General features: G+C 57.4%; 2 protein-coding genes across 2 annotated transcripts in view; one reads left to right on the forward strand and one right to left on the reverse strand.

Annotated features, from left to right (window-relative positions):
• Window positions 1–323, forward strand: part of BHLHA15 (basic helix-loop-helix family, member a15) — a 558-nt gene extending 235 nt beyond the window's left edge. The window contains exon 2 of the mRNA XM_006889762.1: window positions 6–323. Coding sequence (XP_006889824.1) covers window positions 6–323 — 318 coding nt within the window. The remainder of the gene's footprint in view (window positions 1–5) is intronic.
• TECPR1 (tectonin beta-propeller repeat containing 1) lies at window positions 320–27,825 on the reverse strand. Its single transcript, XM_006889763.1, has 26 exons — window positions 27,601–27,825; window positions 25,315–25,497; window positions 25,035–25,157; window positions 24,059–24,184; window positions 21,825–21,999; window positions 21,621–21,721; window positions 19,357–19,458; window positions 19,107–19,252; window positions 17,976–18,367; window positions 17,450–17,592; window positions 15,406–15,561; window positions 14,127–14,276; window positions 13,885–14,048; window positions 11,687–11,814; window positions 10,420–10,519; window positions 9,128–9,224; window positions 8,852–8,931; window positions 8,115–8,171; window positions 7,359–7,530; window positions 6,103–6,238; window positions 5,093–5,185; window positions 4,218–4,324; window positions 4,007–4,126; window positions 3,595–3,687; window positions 2,739–2,816; window positions 320–469 (listed from the first exon to the last, which is right to left on the reverse strand). Exons 1-26 carry the CDS (start codon window positions 27,823–27,825, stop codon window positions 320–322), a joined length of 3,597 nt encoding a protein of 1,198 aa, XP_006889825.1.

The raw sequence follows: 27,825 nt of genomic DNA on the forward strand, positions 1-27,825 counted from the left end.
TGCAGCGGCGGCTGGAGAGCAACGAGCGCGAGCGGCAGCGCATGCACAAGCTCAACAACGCCTTCCAGGCGCTGCGCGAGGTCATCCCGCACGTGCGCGCCGACAAGAAGCTCTCCAAGATCGAGACGCTGACCCTGGCCAAGAACTACATCAAGTCGCTGACCGCCACCATCCTCACCATGTCCAGCGGCCGCCTGGCCAGCCTCGAGGGCCCGGGCCCCAAGCTGTACCAGCACTACCAGCAGGGCGCCGGCGAGTCCCCGCCCGAGAGCCACCTGCAGCGGTACTCCACGCAGATCCACAGCTTCCGCGAGGACACCTAGGCCCCCCGGCAGCCCAGCATGGCCCCGCCGGCCTGAGCCCATGGGGGTGACTTTCGGCCTTCATGGCTCCAGGTTTCCGGGACACTCGGCCACTTCCCGGAGCTGTTCTCCTGTCCCCAGGGGCCTACATCATCCTGGGTCCTGCTCTGGAATGAATTGACCCCATCAGGCAGCCACTGAAAAAGCCTTTGCCTTTTTACCCACATTCTCCGCACCTTCCTCTCCCTTCCGGGCAGAGGCAAACTCCAGGAAAAGGGTTACTTGGAGCCTTCCTGCCTGTGAGGCCAGGGCCCCGGGCCCTGCAGTCGGCCTTCTATGGCGGGATGAGCCAAACTGGCCTCCCATTCCTGGAGGACTGAAACTCTGTGTGAGCTGGACAAAGCCCAAGCCCCGCAGGGTGTGGGGCGTCCAGCTGAGGGGTTTTTACACGGAGCTCCCATCACATGACCCCAGCTCATTCTACAGGGAGTTTGGCTGGAAGGACGGCATCCCTTCCCTCCTGCTGAGATGACCATTCCTGGGGGGGTCTCCCCGCACCGGCTACCCCAAACCCACCTGTGATCCTGGTGCCCGCACGTGCTGAGTAGGGGCTGGAGCAGGGGCTTGTGTTTGGTGGGAGGGGGCTTGTCCCTCATCTCTGAAGCCCTCCTAGGTCAACCAACGTGGGGTGTCTGTTTGACAAAGGGTCATCTGAGAGGGAGCTTGAGAGCAAGAGGCCTGGTGGGGTAGTGGGGAGAGCATTCAGCGGCTCACCGGTCACTCGGCAGGAGAGCCGTGAGGCAGGGTGCTCCTGTAAGACTTATGCCTGGAACCGTGGAACTGTCCCACCTGTCCTCCAGGGTCACCATGGGGTCACGACTGACTGGATGGTTGTGAGTCTGGTTTTGTGGCATGTGTATGATGGAGGGACCACGGTGGTGTGGTTATCAAATCGTTCGACTGCCAATCGCAATGTCGGCGGTTCGAAACTAGCCACTCTGTAGACAAATGTGGTAATCTGCTTCTGGAAAGAGAGCCACCCTAGAAACCTGGGGCAGTCCCTGTCCTACAGGGTCCTTGAGTGGGCACTGAGTGGACGGGTGGGTCAGGTTTGGGGGGCCAGCTAGGCTTTATGCTTGTTCCCGGATCCTGGATCTAGTTGGGACTTTCTCTGTGGAGCTGCTTGGCAAGTGGCTCCCTCCCCCACTCAGACGGGCACAGGCCACCTGGCAGGTCCCCACAGCCTCGGGCCAAGCCCCTCCTGCCGGGGCGTTCCTGAGGCTCTTGTCTCTGTGCCTTCTTGCTGGCACTTCTGCTCCTGTCCCTCTGTGACAGCACTTGGCTCCAGGTCCCCTGAGGCTCTACTGGCAAGAGCTGGGCTGCTGTGACCTTCCTGACCCTGGCACGGGACACTTGGTGCCCCATGGGGCGGGGCTTGGCATGCACTGCAGGTCCATTAACGACAACCAGGGTGGCAGGTGGCTCTGCTTCTGCCTCTCCTGGTCAACCTGGGCCTCAGCCTCCCACGGGGGCCTGTTCCCCTGTCCCCGAGAACCACCATGTTCCTACCAGAACTGGGGATCTGGTAGGTCTCAGCTTCAACTAGCCATCACAGCGGGCAGGCGAGGTCCTCCAGCCTTTCCCTCTGAGAGCCACTTTGTGTGGCCAGTAATTAAGAGTTGCCCACCTGGACGTATCGGGACAGGGCCGACAGAGCCTACGCCCTCAGTGAGGGTGTGGCCAGCTGGCGCAGCAAAGCCCGGGCCGAGGCCTCAAGGGCCTGGACAGGTCTGGGGCATGCCTGCCCAGGACACATCTTCCTTGCCCTCTCTGCTTCCTTTGTTCAGCCGCACGGTGCTGAGTGCTGGGGGAACAGACTGCTGAGGCCGTGTCTTGAACCCTCAATCCCCAGGGCCTCAGATATGTGGCCGGTGGCTGCCGAGGCTGGGAATTTCCTGGACTCATCCATATGCCCGTCCACAGCTGTCGTGGGTGCCGAGCTGGACAGCACCCAGTAAGAAGCGCTCTGGGACCAGAGCTGTGACCCTGTTGTCGGGGGTACATGGAACTAAATGGCAGGTGCCCAGCTGTGATCACAAGGGGAGAAAGCTGGGTGCTTCTTAAAAGACTCGTATGCTTTCATTCTTCCTGAGGCCCCTTCCAAGCGCCCCTGAACCCACATACCCAGAGGAAGGACATTTCAGTCACCAGGGATCAATAAAGCAGTGCTCGCATGCGCACAGGTGTGCGTCATTTATTGTACACGTGTCGCGGAAGGAGAGGGGCTTCCCGAGAGCCGCCACCAGGCTCAGGAGCATGAAGCCATACTGCCCACGTCCAGGGGCTCGACGCGGAAATGTAAACAGACAGGAGGACATGCCCCCAAGTGGACACCATCCACCTTCTACATGATTTATCTAGGGTACACTCGCTCACCTCTCCCAAACACATGGAAGACACCAGGTCCCTCAGTGCTCGGGGCAGGGGCCCCATGCCACCGCCTCCAAGCCCAGTCTGGGCAACAGGACAGGGCATAGCACATCGGAGCTGGACCCGCATTACTCCTGGGGATATGCTCGCGAATGGGGTGCTACAGTGCCAGTGGCCTCCAGGGGTCAACTGTCCACAACAGGACATAAACTTGGAACTTGCCAAGTGGGGCACAGAGACTAGCAAAGGATGCCTGGGGGTGGCAGCTGCCACTGGCCAGGTGGACAGTGCTCTGTCCTTACTGAGGGGGCTGAGTCAGGACCACCCCTTCAGGACCCACTGAGCCCCAACCTAACACTGCATTATCCACAGCCGCCACTCGACCGTGCTTGACACGATCCCACAGACTAGGGGGGACCCGCTGGTGGTGAGACACGTCCAGAAGAGAGGCTACGGCAGATGGAGCTGACCAGTGAGTCTGTGTGGACACTGGAGATGACACCCCCAGACTGCCTCCTTCCCCCAGTTCTGACACGTCCCTTTCTGCAGGTCTTCGGAGGGAGCCCCGCCTTGTGGACTTTCTCTTTGGGGGGGGATGAGGGCAGGCGTGGGGCATTGCCCTGGGTCTCAGTCCTCAAGAAAGGGGCAGATGGGAGAAGAGGTGGGAGGGGCCGGGCTCAGGGGCACCTCCAAACCCAACATGCTCCTTCCAGACTAGGGGCTGCAGGGCCCCCTAACATGTCACATTTTGGGCTGTTGTGGTTCCTAACTGCACAGGGTATGCTGGGGGCTCAATGACCAGCTGCCCCTCCAACCACATGGCCAGCTCCCAGTGGCCTCAGCACAACACTGGGCCACTGACCACCTCCTGTGGGGTCATGTCGGTCTCCAGTGGGGTTGTACTCCTGGGGGCCCTGATGTCGTTGGCCCGGACAGAGATATGATTCCAGTCACCCTGGAAAGAGAATTTCACTGGGTGTCTACCCTCCTCATACTTATGCCAGGCTCCAGCAGGACTCCAATGGGTTGATAACCCTGCACTACTCCCCATGTTGGTCCCAGTGGGAACCCCTACAACCAGGCCATAACAAGCCCAGTGAGGACCCCCAAGACCCAGCCCTCCACTCTGGCCCCAGAGGAAACCTCACATCTTAGCATCCCCACACTGTCCCCAGTGGAGACCCCAGAGCCAGCCCCCTACTTTGTCCAGGGGGACCCCCATGGCCCAGCACCCCTGTGCTGTTGCTCAGCTGGGACCCTGTGGCCTTGCTCACCCCAATGCCGAAGTCCCAGCCCAGCCCACTGGGCTCTCGGGGCTGCACCCCTGTGCGATGGCACACGGTCCCCCGGCTCAGGCTGTGGCTTCCCTGCACCTTGTTGGCGATGACCCAGACCTGGAACACAGGCCCACTGAGCACCACGAGCAGGGGACACGTGGGGACATGTGGCGAGACCCCAGCGTGAGCCCCTCCCCCGCTTACACACCTGGTCCAGGGGCCCCACGGACACCTGGTGCACGTTGTTGGACACGTGCTCCCAGCTGGAGCCTTGTGGGTAACTGGGGACGATGCCCTGGCGATACCACAGGTTGCCTGGAGGGGGGGAGGGAGGAGGGGGAGAGAGAAAGACGAGGTCAACGGAGGAGTCAGCATGCTGGGGCTGGAGTCACCCCACCCACACCCCCAAGCTGCATCGCTGACTGGTGGCACGGCTGCCTCCTACCCTCTGCCTTGGCTGTGGGAACTGTGGACAGAGGGCGGAGCAGGAACAGAACCTCTGGGGTGAGGCACAGAGTCTGCCTTTACTCAACTTTCCCACAGCTGGAACAGCCAAAGCAAAATACTGATTCTTGACAGCAGTGCGGTACACGTCTGGGGTTTAGTGGGCAACAGTGATCCCACTTGTGGTGCATACTGCCACCTAGTGGTTGTCTGTATAATCACATGAATCTAAAAAAAGGGACCACAACTCTGGACCTCATCAAACTCCCACTTGAGTGTAAGCAATTATCATTTCAAAAGTAGGTTTTCATTTCATCCAAACTGTCTCCCATTACTGAAAAACTCATAGCAGAAAACTGGGCTTGGCAGGGTTAGGGGACTGGCCGGAGGCCCACACCTGCCTCCTGGACCAGCCTGGCCCCCATCTCATGTTCCTGCCCTCTCCGGCCCGTCATCACCACATTACTTGGGAAGACTCTCAGGCTTGAGGGCTGGAGGTCACCAAGAGGTCACAAGGCCACCTAGCACAGGCTGGCCATCACCTCTGGCCTTCCATGTCCCCAGGGAAGACACAAGAAGCCACCTCTAGAGGAGAGCAGGTCCAGGGAGTCCAGGGAGCCTCTGGAGAATGTCACTCACCGTTCTCGTCCAAGGCAAACACGGAGGTGTACCCCACAGACACCTGCTTCAGATGCTGTTTCCGGGGAGACGGGACGTGGTACCAGGAGTCGCCTGCAACCAGAGGCCTGGCTGGGGTCTGGGGCTGGCAGGGCCACCCGACACAGCTTGCAGGCCCACATGCAGCACCCGTGGTCAGCTGGGGTGCTGGCCTCTGCCCCTGCCCCCTGGTGCAGCCAGACCTGCTATAACTGCCAGGCCCTGCACCCACCAGCGCCCAACAGGCTAGAACGGCACAGGTGAATGCTGGCCCCTGGCTGCTGTGTAAACGCGGCTGCCGGCCACCACATCCCTCTGCCGGCCACTGCGTGGCTCCTGCACCTGTCCCTCTGTCCGTCTCTCTTCCACTGGCCTGCACAGGCACAGAGCTGAATGCCACCACACCCTGCTTCACTGTGTTTCCATTAGCTGCCCTCCACAGAGGACACACTTTCCAAAAAATTAAGCTGTGGCATCTAAGGCACAATCAACCAGCAACATGGGCTCATTTCTGTCTGTGTCCCATGTTGGTCAGTATCACGGTGCTTCTGACTTTCCTGTGAGCCACTGTCATGTCACGGGTCAGCAGCGTGTCACCTGACTGTCCCTGCAGTGGGAGAGACGGAGGTGCAAGCGTGGCTTTGGTAGCCTCCTAGTTTCACGGTGGGTCTGGAACTGAACTCACAGTATCTGTGACAGGTTCAACTGCCCTGATCTTCCAGGAGAAACCCCTGTGGGCACAAACTCAATGGACAAGCAACCAGACTCGACCCTGGGGTAGGACACATAAGTGACAGGAGGCGGGAGAGCTTTGGCCACTGCACCACCAGGGCTCCTGGTCCACAACGTGTTTTCCTCAAACACCTGCTGAGCTGAACTGACATCAGTACACCCACTGCCCAGCTCCCCCTCTGAAGGAGACCGTGGCCGTGACCCCCTCAGGCCGGCACTAGGCAGACGGTGCTGGGCAGGGGTCATCGGGGGGCACTCACCAGCCGGCTGGGAGGGAGACACAGAGCCGCGGTAGAAGGCGGAGCCGTCATGGGCCACAGCCCACACCTGGTAGCAGGCGCCCACGGAGATGCAGATGAAGGGCTGGTTGGTGCTTACGTGCTGCCAGGACAAACCCTGGAGGGAGAAGGCGCTCAGCCTGAGGCTGGGGGAGGCCCAGGGGGGGCGACAGACCCCAAGGACGGGCCCCCAGGGTCAAGTGACAAGCTGGGTGGGGGAGGGGAGGATGAGGGCGCCTCATCAGTCTGGGAGCCAATCCCGGTCAAGTGGCCTGGTCCCTTAGCCCCTGGCCTCAGTGCTCCTTCTTCTCACGGGCGTAGGAGACAAAAGTCAGGGGACACAGGAGGGGCGGTGCTGACAGGGGGCCTTCGGTCTGTGCTTGGCTGGCCTGTGTCATCGTCACCCTGACACGCCTAGACTGACTCTAGTAGCAGGTGAAGGCCGTGCCCTGGACACCTGAGCCCCTGACGTGGCCCAGAGATGAGCTGGGGATGAGTGCGAGTGCGTGTGCAGGCACATTCACGTGTGGTGTGCACGAGCACATGCGTGAGTGTGTGTGCACGTACAGATGTGTGCACACATGGGCGTAAAGGTGTGTGCATGGGCCCCTGTGCGCACACATGTGAGCATACGTGTGGGAAAATGCATAAGTGTGGAGAGGATGAAAGGCACCCTGGCGTCAAGGACTCTCCTTCACAGGGTCGCTATGAGTCGCCTGCGACTCGACGGCACTTAACAACCACAGCAGGTTTGCATACAGGTGAGTACATGCATGAGTCAGTGTGTACATGCCATGTGCCGGTGCGTGTGTCCACACGGGTGTGAGTGTGAGTGGCTGTGGTGTGCACGTATGTTGTGGGTGTGCGTGACTGTATACTTAGGTGCCCATGTCTGTGTGCAGGCAAGTGTGCGCGCACATGTGTGACGTGTCTTTGGGTGAGTGTTCATGCTTGCATGGACATGCACACACGTGTTACAAGTAAGTGTGCGTGCTTGCATGTGTGTGGACACATGTGCAGGTGAAGATGCATGCTCGCACGTATGTGTGTGTGCACGTGTGTGGACACACGTGTGCAGGTGAAGGTGTATGCTCGCACGTATATGTGTGTGCATGTGTGTGGACACGTGTGCAGGTGAAGGTGCGTGCTCGCACGTATATGTGTGTGCACGTGTGTGGACACACATGTGCAGGTGAAGGTGCATGCTTGCACGTATATGTGTGTGCACGCACACTCACCGCAGGGTTGAGCTCCGACACACCCAGACGGCACAGCACGTCGCCGGTGTCACTGATGGCCCACAGCGCAATGCTGCCCTCGGCGCCTGGACTCTTGGGGATGATGGACACGTCCTTCAGTGTGGTGGAGCTCACCTCCAGCCAGGGCCCGCTGGTCACCAGCTTGCATTTTCTGCACCGAGAAGAAAGCACAGGTCAGAGCCCAAATGTGACCAAGCGCTCTGGCCAGCAGGTTGTCCTTGGAGCCCACGGGAGCCAGGGAGCACGACAGCAAGGTGAAGGCCTCTCCCCAGACCAAAGCCACATCACCGTGGGAGAGTCCACGCCCCCTCACAGGGACCCCGTGGGCCGAGGAGAATGGCTTCTGTGTCCCAGGGCTGTAAGTGCTCGGGGAAGCACTGCCCCATCTCTCTCGAGAAAACAAGCCAAGTGCTTCAGCTACTGCATCCCGACCTCTGACCTCTCCTTGATGGGGGTCACCAGTGCCAGGCTCCTGGGCAGCTCTGGTTCAGGGAGGGGCCAGGTGTGCCACCAGGGGATGGGTGGGGAGTAGGGCAGGTCCTATCCTGGTGCTGTGACATTTCTCTATTTGTCTTCAGAAACCCGAGCCAAGAGGCTGGGAGCCTGCGGCACTTCCTGGCCTGACCTTTACTTTAATTCCATGCCCCACTGCCCACCCCCTCCTGATTCTTCCAGGGATCCAGGGAGGTCAGAGGCCAGGCATTCCCCAGAACTGCCCCCAGGCAGCCGAGTCACCTAGTCCAGCAGCGTCTGCGCACAAAGTCCTTCTTGGTCTTGTTCCCCCGGTATGAGCTGCAGGAAGAAGCACCGAGGTCGAGACTTCCCTGGAAACCTGGTCAGCAGGGCACAGGGCAGTCCAGCCGCTGTGGGCGTGGTGCCAAGGCCCCCTCTGCCAGCAGGATGTGGGCCTCCTGGGGTGAGGTCCCTCCTGGGTGGAGGTGGCCACCTATCCAGGCAGACTGGTCCAGGAAAGGGGTTCTGAGCTCACCACAACCCTTTCTGGGCTGGTGGTCAGGGGCCCCGGCCCACCCCGGGTCTGTTCAGAAGCAGCCCTGCTTCAGCCCTCCACGCTCCATTTCTGATTTTCTGATGTGACCATACCAGGTAAGTGCCACACGCAGGCGACACCTTCCACCAGCCCTCCTACCCCTCACCCACCGTGGTCTAACCCCACAAGGTATCCTGCCTCACCCTGTCCCCGAAACCCGACACCCTGTCCCCTGGGGCCTTCCCTCCCAGCAGGGACAGAGCCAGGTCCAGACCTGACTGTCTCATTGGCAGGTGAGCAGCTAAGGCTCTCAGGCCCCTTCAGCTGCTCCAGTCCTGCTGCCCGGCAGTGGCCTGGGGTCTGAGGATGGCAGGCAGGGGACAGTGGGGCAGGGAACAGTTGGCAAAGGCTGCTGAGAGAAGTGGGCTGCCAGGGTCTGGGGTCTGGAGCCCAGGAAGCCCAGTGTAGCGGGCAAGGTGCTTACAAAGGGAAGTCGGTCGCATACTGCCATCCGTCCGGATCGGTGCCCCCGGGGACACTGAAGTCCACGTACCACTCAGAGACCTACGAAGAGGCTGAGTCAGACTCTTGCACCAGGAAACCAAGGTGCGGGTCAGACCTGGGGTCCCACTTGTACCCTGAAACTGAGGTTTCCACCTGGGAATCCCACCTGCACCACAAAATGGAGAAGCCACTCAGAAATGGGGACCCCACCTGCACCCTGAAACCAAGGAGCCACAGACCCGAGGGAGGAGCTCACCCAGGTCCACTGTGGTGAGGGCGGCTTCGTGCAGGCCTTGGTCCGCTCCTGCAGCCCAGAGGCGTCGCTCCACATGTACCGGTCAGTGGGCAGACCCCTGTGAGGACCCAGGTGAGGAGGAGGACCTGAGGCAGGCCGTCAGCGGGGTGACAGGCTGGGGCTCCCTCTGGGGGGCCCCAAGTAAGGAGTGTGTACCCCCAGTGCCAGACCAAGTGCCCAGGGGACACACTCAGGTCCCTGAATTCAGAAGTCCAGCCCCCTGAACTTTGAGAATACAGCATCCTTCCGAGCCCCTGCCTGTGGCATCGGTGCTACAGCGGCACTGAGAGACTGAGGCACCGCTCACTGGAGTGCGAGGCGATAGGTGCTGGGCTAAACAAAAGGCTGGGGGTTCGAATCAACTAGCAGCTCCTTGACAGAAAAATGAAGCAGCCTGCACCTCTAAGATCTGCAGAAGCCCGAGGGCATTGCCACGAGTCAGAATCACCCCAATGACAGTGATTATAACTCGGAAGGGACAGGTGACCCAAGCCGTGACAGCTGTAACTGCCACACTTGTGTGTGAATGCTGGACAGTGAACAAGGACACAGACTCTGTGCTTCCGCGTGAGTATGGACAAAGAATAGGGACTATCCTCCGGGCTGCTAAGGGACAGGCCTGTCCCGGACGGAGTGCAGCCACTGTGCTCCTCAGAAGAGATGGAGAGGACATTTATCTCATTCCTTGGAGACATTGTCAGGAAGGGCCAGTTGCTGGAGGCCACCAAGCTTGGAAAAACGGGGTTTCAGCCAAAAAGAGGAAACCCTCAATGAGATGGATAAGTACGTGGCTGAAACAGTGGATGAAAACGTGACGACGTGAGGCGTGTGGGACCAGGTGGCGTTCCGTTCACGGGGCAGCTGAGCTGGGACCACCTTGAGGACACTGAACAAGAAACACGTGGGCACGTGTGCACTTCCCGAGACGCGAACCGGCCGCTCCGTGCGGCAGGCAGGCCTTCCCGGTGCGGCTGACCACACGCAGGGACCCTCTCAGGGACAGCCTCACCTTCCTCGACAGGAGCAGCTGCTGGGTTTGGACCACTGACTTCCTGGGCAGCAGCACTTTACCGCTGCATTACCAGGGTTCCTTCCCAAAGTGACACCCCTCAATAAATGAGCTTCTGAAGTCTGAATCCTGAGGTTTAGCTCGAGAAACGCAGCTGGCAAACAGGAGGCTGCTGGTGGGCAGCGCCAGGTGGGTACCAGCCCTTCCCCAGCCGACATGGACTGGTTCTGGGCCCCGTCCCTACCTGCTGGTGTAGCCGGCGATGGGGTTCCAGCGCTGGTTCTCATATATAGAGATGCACTTTATGTCTGACTGCGGATAGACATTGGTGCTGCTGTCCACACCTGTGGGGACAGGGGGCCTTGGTGCCAGCCCACCCAGACGCAGGGTTGGGGGAGCAAAGAGAGGCCAGAGCCCACATTAGTGAGAAGGGGCAATGCCTCCTCTTGCAGGGGACCAGGCCAGCGTGGGCCCCGATGCCCTGTGGCCATTGAGAAGAGTCTGTGGTCTGTGCCCAGATGCACCTCTCTCCTTGTCGCTTCTGCTACCAGCCCTTCAATGAGTATGAGGCCCACAGCACACTCTTCACCAGGAAATACCTGGGACCATCATGTAACCTCCATAACCCCGTAACTTCCTCATTTGTCAAGTGGGAACTGGGGAGCTGTGGTGGTGCAGTGGGGGGGCAACCTGCTTCTGTAAAGACAACAGCCTTGGAGACTTGTCAGGCCGGTTCAACTCTGTCCTGCAGGATCTCTGCAAGTTGGAACTGACGCTTCAGGGGTGTGTGTATGTGCACGTGTGTGTGTGTGTGTGTGTGAAGTGGAGATCACATTAATGGTTTGGGGGTGTGTGTAAAGCAGAGATCACATTAATAGTGTGTGTGTGTGTGTGTGTGAAGTGGAGATCACATTAATGGCTTGGCGGGTGTGTGTAAAGCAGAGATCATATTAATTGTGTGTGTGTGTGTGTGTGTGTGTGTGTGTGTGTGAAGCGGCAGAGATCACATTAATTCCAGCCTCATAAACAAGAAACTGTTAACTTGGGCCGATGGTTGAGCTGTGGTCTTAGTGGACCATTGCTCTATCAAGATTCGCTGTAGGGCACAGAACTGTTCTATTTTTGACTAACAGAGTGTCATGGAACTCAGGGCCCACCTAGAAGGAGACCAGCATTTGGGTTTGGTAATCAGGAGAATGGGGCCTGGGCAGCCCCCTGCAACCACAAGTCCTATCCAAAATGAGGGCTGGAAACTCTCTAAGGTCCTGGCGGCTAGCTGGTCTTTCTAGAACCTTCACAGCCATTTGCATGGTGAGGGAAGGCTCCTACAGGCCAGCCCAGGGTCAGCCTGCCCCTCCCTCATCCCCTGGTGGTAAGAAAGCCACCTGCCAGCTCGCTGCCAGCCAGGTTTCACGGGAACCCTGGGCAAGGGAGCAGGACATGGAGTTGGGGAAGAACTCCCATGAATGCTGGGCACAGCCTGGGCTGGTCAGCAAGCCACATGGCCTCACCTTGTAAGTAGCCTCCGCCATAGCCGCCTGTGTACACCCAGGCCTTGTGGTCGTAGCCAAGGCCCCACACCACACCATGCCCACTGGCCTCCACCATTCTCAGGTGACCGCCTATCTGCCGCCAGAACCTGGAGGGCAGGGGGGCAGGGGAGGAGAGCCTGCCTTCAGTCCTTGTCTAGCCATGTATTTTCCCATGGACAGCCGGCTGGGCACAGAAGCACCACACGTGGCTTCCAGTTTCAAAGGAAGCAGAGCGTGGCCATCTGACCCCTCCAGCAGGGCCTCAAAAGCCTGGCTGACAGGCTGGGTGGAGTGCGTGGCCCACCCTGAGGAGCCAAGGAGACTCAGGATTCTCCCTCTGCCCCAGACGGCCATCACGGTCATCTCTCGGAGATTTCTAGCTTAGATGGACCTACGTCCCCCCAACAGCTGCATCACACAGGGCCCGGCCCCTAAATGTCCACCATTCTATGGGGCTATACTCCACAGAATGTCCCCTGCTGCCCCTCTCTCTCTCCAGTGCCCTTCCCTTGGCCTTGCCCCCTACTCCATTCCTTAGCCCTCACGGGTCCCACAGCATGGGCTGTGCTCTCCTCTCACAGTTCCCTTCTTAGAGTCCAAAAGGGCTTCCAAACAGAAGTGGACACAGCACTGCCCACAAGACCCCCAAGGGCTCCTGGCACCCTCTGTCACTCTGTCTATAACTTAAAGAACATCATCCTTGTGACCAAACTGGTGTATGTGCTCAAACAAGAACAAAATAAAATGCTGGGAAAAATCAACGTGTAAAAAATGATACACACACACATGATGTCAGTAAACTAACCGAATTTCAAATTCACATGGAATCCAGACTTTCTGGAGCCACGGAGCCTCAACAAACCCCTGAAACAGCTGTCTAAGATAATCTTTAAACCTTAAACCAAAAATATCCCCTGAAGCAATCTTAAATCCAAACCAGAGTGGAGCTTAACTTGTAAGGAAGTCAATGAAAAAGCAGTGTGCTCTTTTTATCTCCACACAATCAAGGTGACAACAGCAACGCACAGGGTTAGATGGGGGCCTCTGAGGCAGCGAGTCTGTGGTCAGACTGCGGAAGAACCACTAGGGGAAAGGGGGCTGGCAAGGAGGGTGCACCTCGCAGAACTGAATCATGCAGGTGGAGACCGCCAAGCTGGTGTCTGCTTTGCTGCACATTCTCACCAACCACACAGTAGAAGAGATTGACTACAACAGTGATCAAACACAGGTACGGCAAATGAGAATTCTAAGAATGAAAAAATAATAATAACTGAAAAATAAAGTGTTTTTGTGACCCGTGCTCCTTAGGATGCCCAGTTAAGGGCAGCCCTAGGCCTCCCGCCTTTAGGGTTCCTGGTTATGGACAGCTAGCTGTAGGCCACTAACACACTGTCCTGTCCAGAAGATGCTCCCCAACATCTCCTTTGTGTCTTCCTGTCACTTCACCTGATTTCACCTGTCCCCATGGACTTGTCACCTCAATCAGAGTGAACATACCCAGCCGCTGGCTTCCTGCCCTCCTCAGGCTCCTCGGCCTTCGCAGACACAAGGTTAGAGGGCAGACTGTGGGTGAGGACGCTGGTCATCAGTCTGGCCTCACCGTGGGCCTGGGCAAATCCCTGTCCCTTGCAGGGCTCAAGTGCAGCCTCCTCAGTTGAGCAGAAGGCTGGCTGTCAACTGGGGTACAGGTGGCCCCTAATACAGACACTTGGCCCGCTCCTCTCCCCAGACCCTGGCTCTCTGAGGACCACAGGCAGCAGGGTTACCGACAGAAGACAGCTCAGCTGACGGCCGGTCATAGGGAGAGAGCCGGCCTCTCCTCGACGTCCACCCTCCTCGCTCCTTCTCTAAGTGCTCACCCCACCTGAGCCAGCTCTCAGGGTCGCCCCGGTGGGACCCACTGCAGGCCCAGGAGGCAGGGCAGGGAGCCAGGAACTGCTCTCAGGCCTGAGGAGGTCGAGACTCCTCTCCTCTGGACACAGCTCTGAGTGCTAAGAGTCCACGGGTCAAAGCCTTCCTTCCAGACCGCAGGCTAGCGTGGGGGCAGGGAGACAGCTGCCCCCTTCTGAACACAGCCTTTAGGGATAAAGGGACAGGCCCTGGGAGGTGGCAGACAGGGCCTCCTTGCTGGACCCCAGTGCTGGACGCTGGGCAGGGGCGGGGAGAGCACCACTCACATCTGGTCACAAGGCAGTGCCAGCGCGCGCTCCGGGGCCTCCAGGTTGTGACTGGGTTCGCTCACAAAGATGTCCCCTTTGCAGGTGACAGACCAGATGGCCTGGGGGGAGGGGCACCCACGCAGCCTTCGGCTCTCACAGCAGGACAGGCTGAGCAGGGCCAGCTGGCGGAGGAGACTCAGTCAGTGCCAAGCAGGGGTGGGGGCGGGGCGGGCCGGCCAGGTGGGGCTCCACCCACTCACCCAGTCGTTCATTTCCTGCTCCGTGGGGGCTGCCAGGCGCACAGGCCACCTCTGTTGGGTCCTCTCTGGAGTGTACAGGGCGAAGGAGTGCTTGGCCTCATATAGGATCGGAACCACCACGGTCACTTCGTTGAGGAATATGTGGAGGTACTGTCCAGAGACTAGGTGTCACCAGGGACACAGGGGACAGCACTGGGCTTGCACCCTGAAGGTCCCTGCCGGGCTCGGCCACAGCTGGGACGTGTGGACCATCTCTGTGGGAAATGCACAGGGATTGGCCTGCCAAAGGGTCCCCCCAATTCTACAGAGCTCACCCTCAGGGGCTGCTGTTGGAAGGACCTCTGGTTGGTTTGGGGTTAAGAAGGTGAGTGGTTCAAAGCCACAGCACCCCAGAGGAGAAAGATTAACAGCCTCAGAAACCCCAGGGGCACTCCCACTGCTCTGTGCGGTCACTAAGAATCGGAATCAACTGATGGCAGTGCCTGTCCTTGGACAAGCGGACTCATTGTCTCATCGGGCTGTTTTAATGTGGACTCAAGCCCGCTCCTCCCTGATGATCAGGGTCAAGCTATCTCTGTGCCACGAGAACCAGAACCATGTATGCTGGTGTCAGGAGCAGGGAGAGGCCACGGAAGATTCTGGAAGGACTCCAGATGGTGGGCCATCACCACAAATGAAGGGACAGCAGTCACCATGAAGAAGGGCTGTAGTTACCAGTCATCATGGAGGGGGACTGTGACCACCACAGAGGGGGCTGTGACACCACGGAGGGGGCTGTGGCCACCACGGAGGGAGCTGTGACACCACAAAAGAGGCTGTGACACCACGGAGGGGACTGTGACCACCACAGAAGAGGCTGTGGCACCATGGAGGGGGCTGTGACCACCACGGAGGGAGCTGTGACACCACGGAGGGGGCTGTGACCACCACGGAGGGGGCTGTGGCCACCACGGAGGGAGCTGTGACACCACAAAAGAGGCTGTGACACCATGGAGGGGACTGTGACCACCACGGAGGGAGCTGTGACACCACGGAGGGAGCTGTGACCACCACAGAGGGGGCTGTGACCACCACGGAGGGGGCTGTGACCACCACAGATGAGGGGCAGTGGTCATCAGAGATGGGGAACAGCACTTATCATGGAGAAAGGACTCTATTCGGGGGGAGGAGGGGTCCTGTGGTCATGTGATTGTGGTCTCCTTGGTCAGATCACTCCTAGCAGGCACCTGCACTGAGCACCTCAGGGTTCTCCCTTCGCTCCCACACCTGCCCCACACACCTTCTTCTCCTCTTGGACCATGTAGTAGATGAAGAGGATGCTGTCCTGCGCCCCATCGTTCCCCGTGAACTGCTCCAGGACCACGCGCACGTCCACCCACTTGTGGGGCTTCCAGTCACACCACCACTGCAGCGCCCCTGTCTTCACCCACACTGACTGGGGGACAAGAGCATGGGTTACAGACTAGCTCCAGCAGCTCCCTGCACCCCAAGGAGAGAGGCCTGGGAGTCTCCTGTCAAGCTCTGCCCCACCTTGTAGGTAAAAGCATAGTGACATGAGGGATACCTTGTAGGTGTCCAGTGCTGACAATACAGTACCTAACAACGCTCATCACTGTTCTAGTCCAGACTCCAGGGGAAACTGAGGCACAGAGTGGATCTATGCTCAATGTCAGGAGTGTGATGCTGGGAGCCCACCCTGGACTCTCAGGCCCCTCCACACCAGCCTGGGGCCATACTTGACCTGGAGCGACTGGGGCACCTGCTGCCCTAAGCCTCTGTGGGTCACCTACGCTATTCACATAACTTCTGTCTTCTCAGCCCAGCGGTGGGCCCTCCAAGAACAGGCTGAGCATGGACAGCCTCAGGTGGGGTCTTGTGGCCTCCCCAAGTTCTGTCCTGGCTTGCGTGGGCACTCAGGCTGTTCTCTGGTAACAGGGCCCCACCAGTCTTGCCCTAGAAAGGATTACACACAGGGCCTGCAGCTCCAGGGCCTGAACTCAAGCTCTGAGAAGTGTCTTCATCCTGAATCCATCATAGGCTTCAATGGCGTGATTTATCCCCAAGACAGATGGGGCCTGTTTCTTGCTCCCCCATGAGAGGCAGCATACAGTACGTGGGGGGTGGCACATAGTGGGCATGTGTGCATGCCAAGAGAGGAACAGGAGAAGGCAGGGACTTCATGAATGCCTATGAGGGGCTGGTATACAGCAGACACTCCACAAATGTCTGTGAGGGGCTGGTATACAGCAGACACTCCACAAATGTCTGTGAGGGGCAGGTATACAGCAGGCACTCCACAAATGTCTGAGGGGCGGGTATATAGCAGGCACTCCACAGATGTCTGTGAGGGGCTGGTATACAGCAGGCACTCCATGAATGAATGCCTGTGAGGGGCTGGTATACAGCAGGCACTCCACAAATGTCTGTGAGGGGCTGGTATACAGCAGACACTCCACAGATGTCTGTGAGGGGCTGGTATACAGCAGGCACTCCACAAATGTCTGAGGGGCGGGTATATAGCAGGCACTCCATGAATGCCTGTGAGGGGCTGGTATATAGTAACCTGTGGTGTTAACCTAAAAGTTGGTTTTAAGCCATTTAACTGCCTCTGGTCTCCAGCTTCCTTAACTGTAGACAGTGTTGCAAATTGCATCAGCTGTGGGACTAGGATAAGTGAAAGAGTGCTTCCCACACTGAGCAGCAAGACTTCTGGTGAGCAAGGCTTATGAAGGCAAGGAGGCCCTGATGGTGGAGACTGTGGCATTGCTGTGGAGAAACGGTGGCAAGGTGTGACCTGAGGCTTCTTGCATTTGTGCTGGCTACAGTTTTATTTTGCTATTCTTATCTTTGATGATGGAAGGAATGGTTTTCTGAATTAAAGCTGGAGCCTGGACTAAGTGAGGAATTGTGCCTTGGGACTGTTTGATTAAAACTTGGGTTTTGCCTCCCCCATTCTCCCATTTCCTTCCCTAATAAACCTCATTGTTGGTACCATAACTGTGAGTCAGCAACGAATAAATGAACCTCTGCTGCTGGGGCTCACGAGGCACCAGGGGACTGGGTTATGGGCTCTTCATCCGCTTTCTGCTCTGGGCCTGTGAGGGGCTGTTATTCTCACTCCTCCTGGCCCTTTCACAGAGACATTCCTGACCCCTATGTACCGTTTTCTCCTCTTTGGACAAACACATACTCCACGAATGCCTGTGCGGGAGGGTATACAACAGGTTCTTCAGGAATGCTTGTGGGGGGCAGGGAGGAGGGTACACAGCAGGCACTCCACAAATGCCCGTGTGAGGCTGGTCTACACCCTGGTGGACACGCACCTGCTCCACGGCCTGCTCGTAGTGCCGGAAGTTCTCCAGCTCCCGTCTGGTCCTCTCGGTGAGCTGGCTGAGAATCTTCTTCCTCCAGGCGGTGACCTGGGCCAGCGTCACAGGGGGGCCCAGCGTCTGCACTGGGGCCAGGCCTGCAGAGGGGTTCTCAGTGCAGTGGTCAGGGTCCCCTCAGATCCCTGGCCTGAGGTTGGCCCACTCCCCAGACCCCGTCCAGGCAGGCAGAGGCCAGTGTTCCTTCTCATGTGTGCATTTTCTTTTCTTACTAGAAAGCTGGGACCTCCGAAAACAGCCTCACTAGCCCCCACATTCACCCTGACAGGCAGACAGCTCTCCTCTCACGGGTCGGCAGGGAGGGGCAGGGCTCTGAGGTGGCAGGCAGGCTGGTCTGACTTGGGGACATGGAGTCAAGGATACAGACAGCTGGGTGCAAGGGTGCAACCAGCAGAATGGGCATGTTTAGAGTCCAGGCCACACCCCGTCCCAATCCTCCCCGGGGTCACAGCAGGGCTCTTACCTGAAGGGGCAGAGAACCACTTGAGGGCCATGTGGGCCTCCACGGCACAGCCTCCTCCAGACACCCAGGCCCAGCGCAGCTGGTCATCGTCGCGGTATGGCTCCTCCAGGCCCAGCGGCAGGAGCCCCACGGCCGGTTCGAGGAGGCCGGGCGCCTGCCGGGGCTCCTTCAGGTCGATGGTGGTCCAGGGCAGCACAGCCGGCGGGGAGTCTGGGTTGGGCTGAGGGTCCCCACCTGGTTCCTTGGCTGTGTTGTCCTGCCCCTCTGCCTTGGCTGCTGGTTGGTCCTTGTCATTCCCGGGGTTGTCCGGAGAGTCGGCAGGGGTGCTGGCGTCGTTAGGGGCACAGTACTCACTACTGCCCCTCACCTCATCACCGAAGAAGCAGCCAGCACTGGGGACAAGACAGGCCAGCCATCACTCTGCTGCAGCACCTCTGGTCCTGCTCCCCTCTAACCATCAGGGTGCCCTTGTGCAGCCCCCGCCCCCTCTTCCCGGCTGAAACCACTGACATCCTGGCTGTCCTTAGAATCCCCTCTGACCCCTATCCGCACAGCCAGGCAGGCAGCCAACGTGGTCTTGCCTGTACCGTGGTAAGGCTGTGTTGTGTTGTGTTGTGTTGAGGGGGGGGTGCCTGCTGGATGTGGGTTTCAATACAGGGCAACCCCCCCGACAGAGCAGAACTGTTGCCCAGGGTTTCTAGGCTGCAATCTCTACGGCAAGGGAGCTCTGGTGATGCAGTGCATAATGCAGCTGGGCTGCTAACTAAAAGGTCAACAGTTTGAATCCATCTGCTGCTCTGAGGGAGACAGTCTCCTCTCATTAAGACTTACAGTCCTGGAAACCCAGCCGAGGGGTTACCATGAGTCAGAACGGAGCTGGCTGCAGCTGGTTTGATTTTGCTTTGAAGCTAAGGGAGCAGACGGCCAGGTCTTCCTTCCTTCCGTGGACCCCCTGGGTGGATTCAAATCTTAACTCTTTGGGTAGCAGCTGAATGCTTAACTGTGTGTCACCAGGGCCCCAAGGAGCAAGTGGCACCCTGGCCGGGGTGGCCAAAGCCTAGTCATCCCTGTCCGGGGGAGGGGCAGGGAGGCCTTACGCCAGCAGCCCATTCTCCCTCCACCCTGTCTCACTTGAGGACGCTGGACGAGCCGCCCGAGTGTGACTGGTCACATTCTCGGCCAGCAACGATGGCCTTCCACGTCTTCCCGCTGAGCTCACTGGGGGTAATGCCCTGCCGGAAGTACATTTCCCGGTCCTTGACCGCGATGCCCCAGACCTGGAACAGAGAGGTGCTGATGGGTCCTCCCTCACTGTACGTGTCCACCCAGGGCCCTGCCCTGCACCTTGGACGCTGACCCTGAGGCCGCGTGCCCTGCTCACCTGGTCATTGAGTCCCACGTTCACCATCACCATTTCCCCAACCATCTCAATCCAGCTGGTGCCACAGGGACTGTGCGAACTGACACCTCTCCGGAACCACACCTGGGAGAGCCACGTGGGCGGTCGGGGACAGAAAGGTGCACTTTTCTTTCGTTGTAAGGTTCAGAGTGAACAAGTGAATAATCTCATCTTTCATTCAGGCCACAAATTGACACAGAAAAGTGTCCAGCAGGCACATTACCCATGTGTGTCCTCTCCCCTGCTGTCCAGGCTGTGTCCCTCACTGCTGAGGGGTCACCTACCCTCACCTACATCAGCTCTGGAGATTTCATCTGCCTGAAGGCTCTAAAACTCCACCTCTCTAGAACCTTCTCCCCAGTAAGCACACAAGGGTCTCACCTACCGTCCAGGTACTGGGCAGTCCTGCAGGGTGTGAACCAGAGAGGAAGGGCTTGTCCATGGGAATTCTGGACCTGAGGTCTGTCACCCTGGCCCTAATCTTAGCCCTAAACCTTAACTCTAAAACCAATGTCTAAACATCAACTCTACCCCAAACCTGAACCCTAAACTAACCCTGACCCCAGCCCCTGCCAAGCTGGCCCGGACTCAGGTGGTAGGCCACTCAACTGTCCGCAATGCATAACGCTTGCAAAAGATCATTTTACCAAGTGGCATCTCTTTTGTGTAAGAGAATGGCCTTTCTGACGTTATACAGAAAAACAATTTTTCTACACTCCTCAATAGAAACAACGGCACATTCTAAGACTGATCGACACCTTCTGATTCCATCTCGTGAAGTCTCACTTTTTTTCATGTCCACTTTTATAAACCTACACCACATGGCTGTACTTTTCTCTGGCCAAGTGACAGCCTGTGACTCCCTTGCTCATTGTTCCTCTGGCCTTGTGACACACCTGTCCACTTGGCCCGTCCCCATGATTCCCAAGGATGGTCCTTGCCCATTCCACAGGTGGCCTGGACAAGTCCTTGTCTACTGGGGACCCTGTGCCATGATCATGAACTCTCAGAAATGGTTAAGTCAAAAATTCTCATGCACTTTTTATGCAAATATCTTCAACAAGCACATTTTCTCTGCTGAACCAGAACAAGTGGAGCCCATCAAAGTCCTGCCAGGAGACCGAGCAACTGACGCATCAAAGGTGTAGGGCATTGACTCTGAGCGTCCAGCACTTTCTCTAAGGACAGTCTGAGTTGACTTTGGACTGAAGGGTGGCCTTCTCAGGACCTTCTGAGACCTTAGCACTGATGAAGCAGGTGCAGAAATAGGAGTTCCCTCCTCCCTATAGGACAGTGGGTGGGCCCTTGACTTGTGGTTAAAAAGGATTTTGTGCAGAATCGGAAATCTGCTTATTCTACTATACCTTGCTGCTGAGAAAATTAAGGAGCCCTGGTCACACAGTGGGTAACATCAGGCTTCTAACTAAAGGCTGACAGTTCAAATCCACCAGATCATCTGGAGGAAGAAAGACAAGCAATCCCCTCCTATAAAGATTTACAACCTTAGAAACCTGATGAAGGCTCAACGTGAGTCTGGACTGACTGGGTGGCAGTGGGTCTGGTAAAAATGGCAAATACTGCATGGAAGTGAGGGGAGGCCTTCCATTAATCGAGGGTCTGGAAAAATTAGGCCAGGGACCATCGAGTCAGTTCCAACTCTCAACGACACTATGTGTCAGAATGAAAGTCGGCTCCCTCAGGTTTTCGAAGGCTGAGTTTCCAGCAGTAGGTTGCCAGGTTTTTCTTCCTAGGTGCCTTTGGGAGGACTGGCATCTGCAGTCTCTTGGCGAGCAGCTGGGCACCTGAACCACTCCACCATGCAGGTGTTTCTTCAGTAAAGTGGCTCTGGTCACGGGAATGGTAAGGAGATGCCAGTCAAGTAGAGTTGGGTTGCTTTCTCATATGGAGTGAGTGGCACACAGTGGAGATGGGGGATTTTGCAGGCATCAAACATTCTGCAAATCCTCGACCATTTCCACAGCACAAAATTCATTCTGCTTGACTCATTCTAAGCGGCTCCGACTGCCTCCTGAGGAAAGAGACAAGACAGCCAGCATGCTCTGCAGAGGAGCCCTCGGGGCCCAGCTGCCATGTGCTTGATGGCTATGCAGATGGCTGGCACCTGAACCCACCCAGCTCCTGGCATGACAGTTGAGGGAACCCCTTGGGGCTGTACTGTCAAGCGGGGTCACGAGTCAGAATGGAGGTGATGGCACTGATGATACCCCCACAGCAGCCCGTCTTACCTTCCGGTCTTTGGTCACAGCCCACACCACACTGGCACCCACGGAAATGTGTGTGATTCCATTCTCAGTCACAGGGGCCTCGACGATGGACCAGGAGCTCCCTGCAACCCCAGAAAGAAAACGAGGCGGCCTCCATGAGCCAGGAGGGCCGGGTGTGGGCACCCTCAGCACTGCCAGCTGGGGCATGAGATACCCTGTGCCCACCTTTGGGGTTGTGCCTGCTGATGCCTTCTCGCACTAGGGCCTTCCCTTCCGAGACTGTGGCCCACAAGAGGTCGCAGGGCCCGCAGCTGATCTGGACCACGTCCTCTGGGGTGTCCACGAGGGACCAGGAGGAGCCCTCGGGATTGGAGTGGCTGACATTCTCTCGGTACCACACCTGGAGAGAGAGGGCAGCTCAGACTTAGGGTGCACTGCAGGAGAAAGGAGGCAGCCACAGGCTAGTGTGGGGACCCTCGGGGGACGTGGGGCCATGCACCCTGACTGCACAGCTCTCCCCTGACCTCACAGGGGTCAGATGCCAACCATAAATTCGGCTGCCCTCAGAGACAGACCAGGAGTCCCTGGATGGTGCAAAGGTTAAGCTGACTAAAAAGTAGATGGTTCGGACCCATCAATCGCCCTTTGGGAAAACACTCTTGTGATTTGTTCCCACAAGGCTATAGCCTTGGAAAACCCACAGGACAATGTCCTGTCACATGGGGTCATGGTAAGTCAGAATCAACGGACGGCACCCAGCAACAAGGACAGACAGAGGAATTTTTGGTTAAGACTTGAGAATGAGTCAAAAGGCTGGTGGCTGGAACCCACCCTGAGGCACCTGGGAAGACAGACCTGCTGATCTGCTCCCCGAAGGTTACAGCTACGGAGACCCTGAGGTTCCACTCTGCACAAGCGGTCACCTCATGGCACCTACCCCCCAGCGCTGGGCCTGCCTTGCCCAGCAGGTGCCCCAGTTAATCTCCAGCTCTGCCCTGGTCAGTCGGTAGCTGATCGCCCCCTAATGGTAATGCGTGCTCACAACACCTGTCTCCAGGAACCTAGTCAAGAGGGGTCGATGAGAAAACCTCAAGCCCCTTTCAGAAAAATGTCCTTCCAACACCTGTCTGAAACAGCAGACCACCCCCACTGCTGTGTGCCTTCTGAGCCTGGCAGTGTGGTCTCAGTAGAAGGGTGGTCTTCAGACGGCACAGCAGGGCAGGTTCAGGCGACCTCACTTCCTGATGGATTTGGGGCTGTCTCCCAGCTTCTCCCAGAGCACAGAGCTCAGGGCTGACTGACCCTGCCAGCACACAGCTCGGCCCTTCCGCCTCCTCACCCCTCTGGAGCCCCTGGCCAGCTGACTGGCCCCCACCCGCCACTTGTCTAGAGAGGGCTGAGTGATTAGTCAAAGGCCAGGCCAAGCGTGAGCCTGGGTGAGCCGGCTAAGAACCTGCTTGGACAACTCCAAAGGCAAGTCTGCGGATTGTGGTCTGTGTGTGGGATGAGCTATGGAGTTATCACACAAGGTGACCCAAAATTAGGAACAAAGGGTGGGACGGTGACCTCGGGCCTGGGACCCTCTGGGAGGGGCCACTGCTGCCTCCAAGGACTGGCTCACTCTGCTTCATTCACAAGCTCCTCAGGGGAGGTTTTCTTCTTTTCTGAATGACCACCAATCACCCATCCAGTTACCCGTCTAGTCACACACACTCATCCACCCTGTATCCAGCCAACCTTCTACCTATCCATGCATCTACCTACCTAGACATACACCCACGTATGCATTCACCCCATCCCCTCACCCACCCCTGCTACCCAACCTTACAACCACCTGTCCTCTACCTGCCCAAACACCCATTCACCTTTTCCCCTACCCAACCAACCATCATTCACTCAACCACACAGCCCATCCACCGATCCCCACCCCACCCCAGCCCCTCTCCAACCTTCCATTCACTCAACCACACAGCACCCCCATCCACCGATCCCCACCCCACCCCAGTCCTGGAGACCTGCAGTGTGGAAGGCACCAAGGCAGCTGGCAGGAGCTATGCCGCCACCTTTATTTGTGGTACCTGAACACAGGCAATGCACAGATCTGTGCTCTAGGGACACAGAGGAGGGACAGACCAGGACCAGGCATGGGTGGGGGTTTGGGGCTCCTTAAAGGGATGGAAACCAGCAGGCCCAAAGTTCAGGCGGGTTCAGAGGAGGGAGGTGTGTCCTTCTCAGGAGCCCGGAGAAGTGGCCCCTGCAATCAGTGGAGGGTCACCCTACACAGGGAAGTCCAGGCGCAGGGACTATAAGGTCCCTAGGGCAGTACCCTCCCACCCCTCCACCGCCAGCTGTGGGAGCAGGGGCAGGAGAGGTCCCCACGGCAGCCCTGCCCCTCAGCAGCAGGGGCTGGTGTAAGCGCAGCTCCCCCACCAGTGGTTCCCATCTGAGGACGGCCTCACCTTTCCCTGCAGAGACACAACCCACACTGACAGGCGGCCCACAGGCTCATCCGTAACCTCCCAGCCGCCCACGGAGAGGTCATTGAAGGGATCAGGCAGCTCCTTGGGGTCATCCTCCAAAGGGATCTGAGACAAGGAGGTGAGAGGAGTGGTGGTCAGCATGAGTCGGGTACCTCTCCTCTCCCCGGGGCGGGCACCTGGGCCACAAACTTTCACTGCTCCTTCCCACGAGAAGCCTGGGCCAGGAACCTCTACTAGGCCCTCCTGGGGTCCCTCTTTGTGTCCCCTGGGCCAGGTCTTCCTGGAGGTACCCAGCCCTGCCCACTTTGGCCTGTAGTACCCTCTCCCATCTCCAGGTTGGTCCAGAAGTCCCTCAGACAGCTTGGAAGGCATGTAGGGACGGGTCCCAGCCCTCCATCCCTTCTGATGGCCCTCTTCATCTGCCTGCCAACCACCTTGCTCACAACCTGGGCTTCTGGCCCTGGGAGGTGCTTGTTCCCCTCCAGAGAGGGACACACCCTCATGACCTGGCTGTAGCCCTGTGACCTGCGCCCAGCAGATCCATCATCTCACTTGGGGGTGGTCCTGAGGGAGGCCTAAGGGGTGCCTGGGTCCACCCTCTCCCTTAAGGTCACAGCAGGACTGGGCTCCAGGCCTCCTGTTTCTGAGTATGGGAACAACACAAAGCCGGGGTGGCTCCCCTGAGGGTGGGTGGGAGTGGAAGGTCTGACAGAAGTCCCCTTCCCTCACCCCTGGTCAGGACTGGAGCTGAGACTCAGGTGAGGACACTCTTGGACTATCCTACAGTTTCCTCCCAAATGAAGGGAGGGGTAGCCGTGTGGGAGCCCAGACAGGATGCTCTATGTGGGACCCTTGGGTACAGGTGCTGGAAGCCTCTGTGGGCCCACTGATAACAGCAAGTCTCTCTGTCCCTCTCAGCCCTGCCCTAGACTCTGGCCACCCAAGCCATGGAGACCTTGGCCCAAACGTCCTGAGACTTGTATCTCCTGTAGCGGATCCACTTCCGCCGCCGCACGCATGAGTTCCACTTCTTGTCCTTGGTGTAGGTGGCTGGGAAGTCGATGGCGTATGTCCACCCCTAGAACATTAAGGGAGGCTCTGATACAGGACAAAGGGTGGGCAGCGGGGCCAGTGCTAGGGACAAGTCCTGACCCAGCAATCAGGACAAGTGTGCTGGGGGACACAGAGAAGACCCCACCTCCCACAGGGAGCTGTGTGGTGTCAGGCTCACTTACCTCTTTCTCAGTGGGCTCCCCTGCAAAGTTCTCATCCACATACCAAGCCGCCTCCCACTCCCAGTGAGGGGAGGGCAGTGCCACCCCATCCAGCGGCCTGTGCTGGAGTCCGGTCACATCACTCCATTGCCAGCGGTCACTCGGGAGCAATTTCACACAGAAGCCGCCCATGGGGTTCCAGCGCTGGGGGGAGGGTCGCAGAAAGAAATGGGCTCTGAGGGACGGCAGGGACCAGCCAGCTGTGCTGAGCCAAGGAGACAGGTGGTAGGGAATCCCCGCCCTGGTCAATGGCCCTTTGCAGGGTGAGCTAACAGGTGGCCTGCAGGGACTCCAGGGGGCCATCATATCAGTACTTCCCAGAGGACAGAGACAGGACTCTCTAGGCAGCTGGTCCAGGGTTCCTGGAAAAGGGCTGGGGCCCACTGTGCAAGGGGCTGGCAGACTGTTTTGTTCAGGACACAGACCCCAAAACCATGGGCACTCACTCCATGACTTTTTACACTATTGCTACTGGCATTGCCAGCTGATACATAGTGACGCCATATGTGTCAGAGTAGAACTGGGCTCTGTGGAGTTTCAATGGTCTTTCCCAAAGTAGACCACCAAGCCTTTCTTTCGTGGTACCTCTGGGTAGACTTGAACCACCAACCTTTCAATTAACAGCTTTAACTGCTTGTATTACTCAGGGAGGTACTACACTAAAATTTAAGGACTACATGCTTATGATATACTCACGGTATGACTATAATAAATCAGTATAGTAAGGACAGGTATGCATCCCTTACCGTCCATAACACAGCCTATATAAGATAACCTTTTACAATTAGGACATCGTGTGAACATCATGGTGTATACAGGCACATTCTGCACATGGTGTAACTAAAAGCCCATTATGCCAACCTGACGGGAGCCTTCTGGAGAACCCAGGAGCGCTGTGCACTAGACACAGGGGATGGGCCTAGCTGGGCGGGTGGAGCTGCACAGTGGGAGGAGGGCCGTGGGGACTGGGCAGGAAGTGAGCTGTGGCTGCTGAGGGTGTGGCTGCTGGTGGTGGCCCTGGATGCCTCCATCCTATTGTCACGGCCACTTCCTGAGCACATGGAGCCACAGGAGCTGGGTGCCAGGAGCCAGGACACACTGGGCCCAGGCCAGACTGTCACCCTAAGCCCCAAAGCAGAAGCAGAGGCGGGAGGAGGGGGGGGCGGTGGTAGAAGAGGCCCCTGAGGGCTAGAGGTGGACCCTGCAGCCGCAAGGCTCATTCACTCCTGGGACTTGAGATCTTCAAAAACAATAGGGGAAAATAACAAACAAAAGGAGAACAATTTTCCTTTTTAAAAAACTTTTATGTACAAGTGGTGGGGCATTGCCCGGATGGACATAGAGTAATGTATATCTGCACAAAATATTACTACATTACAGTAGCACTAACACTTAGTTCCATGTAAGTCTTAGACAAGTATTATACTTAGTACTGTGCTTAGGATTTTGTTATATAAACACTAATGTTGCTGTTGTTGTTATGTCAAGTCTGAACTGACTCATAGCTGATCCTCCAGTGGTTTTCAGAGGCTGTACATCAGCCAGGAGGAGACTGCCCATCCTGCCCCCACAGGGCAGCTGGTGGATTCGAACCAGGTGCCTTTGGGTTGATAGCGCAATCCCTTACCATTAAGCCACCAGAGCTTCTTTTAACATCAGTATTTGGGATCCTATGAGTATTAAATGAGAATTATGGTATTTACGATATTACCACTCAGGGGAGCTCTGGTGGCCTACTGGCAAGACGCTGAATTGCAATCCCAGAGGTACGCAGTTCAAATCCACCAGATGCTCTGCTGGAGAAGGAGGGGGCAATCTCCTCTTGTACCAGTCAGATCTGATCTGACGGTACACGTAAAAATAATACAATAAAAGGTAAAAACAAAACAAAACAAAAAAATAAACGACATTACCACTTAACACTAACAGGATAGTGTGAGTATGAAATGGGTTTTCTACATGAATTACTGTACTTATATTGCTATATCACAGTGGTATTTGGTATTATTGAGTATTACAAGAGTATGATCCATGGCTGTACCTACTGTACTATCATTTCACGCTAATACTTAGTATAATAAAGTATTAGTTGAGTATGATGTATGTATCACACACTACATGTAAGTATAATGAAGGAAATGAGTGCAGGGATTGGGGGCTCGGTTTCCTCCTGTCCTGCCAATCCCACTGAAACCCCAACAATGGCGCTCAGCTCAACGGTGTGCTGGCAGCGGGTGCAGGCACTACCTGGTTCTCGTAGGCCTCTTCACGGTGCCGGATGGGGACGTCGCTGGAACATACGTACACATACACCTGGTTGTCCGCAGCAATGCCCCAGCAGCATTCCCGCGCAGCGCTGATCCGCCTGAACTCCAGCTGTGTGTCCTGGCAGGGCGCCCAGTGCTGGCCAGCAGTGGACAGAGTGTACACGCGCCCAAAGAGGTCCACCGCCCACAGCATCGAGGCAGACAT

Source organism: Elephantulus edwardii, unplaced genomic scaffold (assembly GCF_000299155.1).
Source record: "Elephantulus edwardii isolate Elephantulus edwardi_28Jun2011 unplaced genomic scaffold, EleEdw1.0 scaffold00080, whole genome shotgun sequence".
Taxonomy (NCBI): Eukaryota; Metazoa; Chordata; class Mammalia; order Macroscelidea; family Macroscelididae; genus Elephantulus; species Elephantulus edwardii.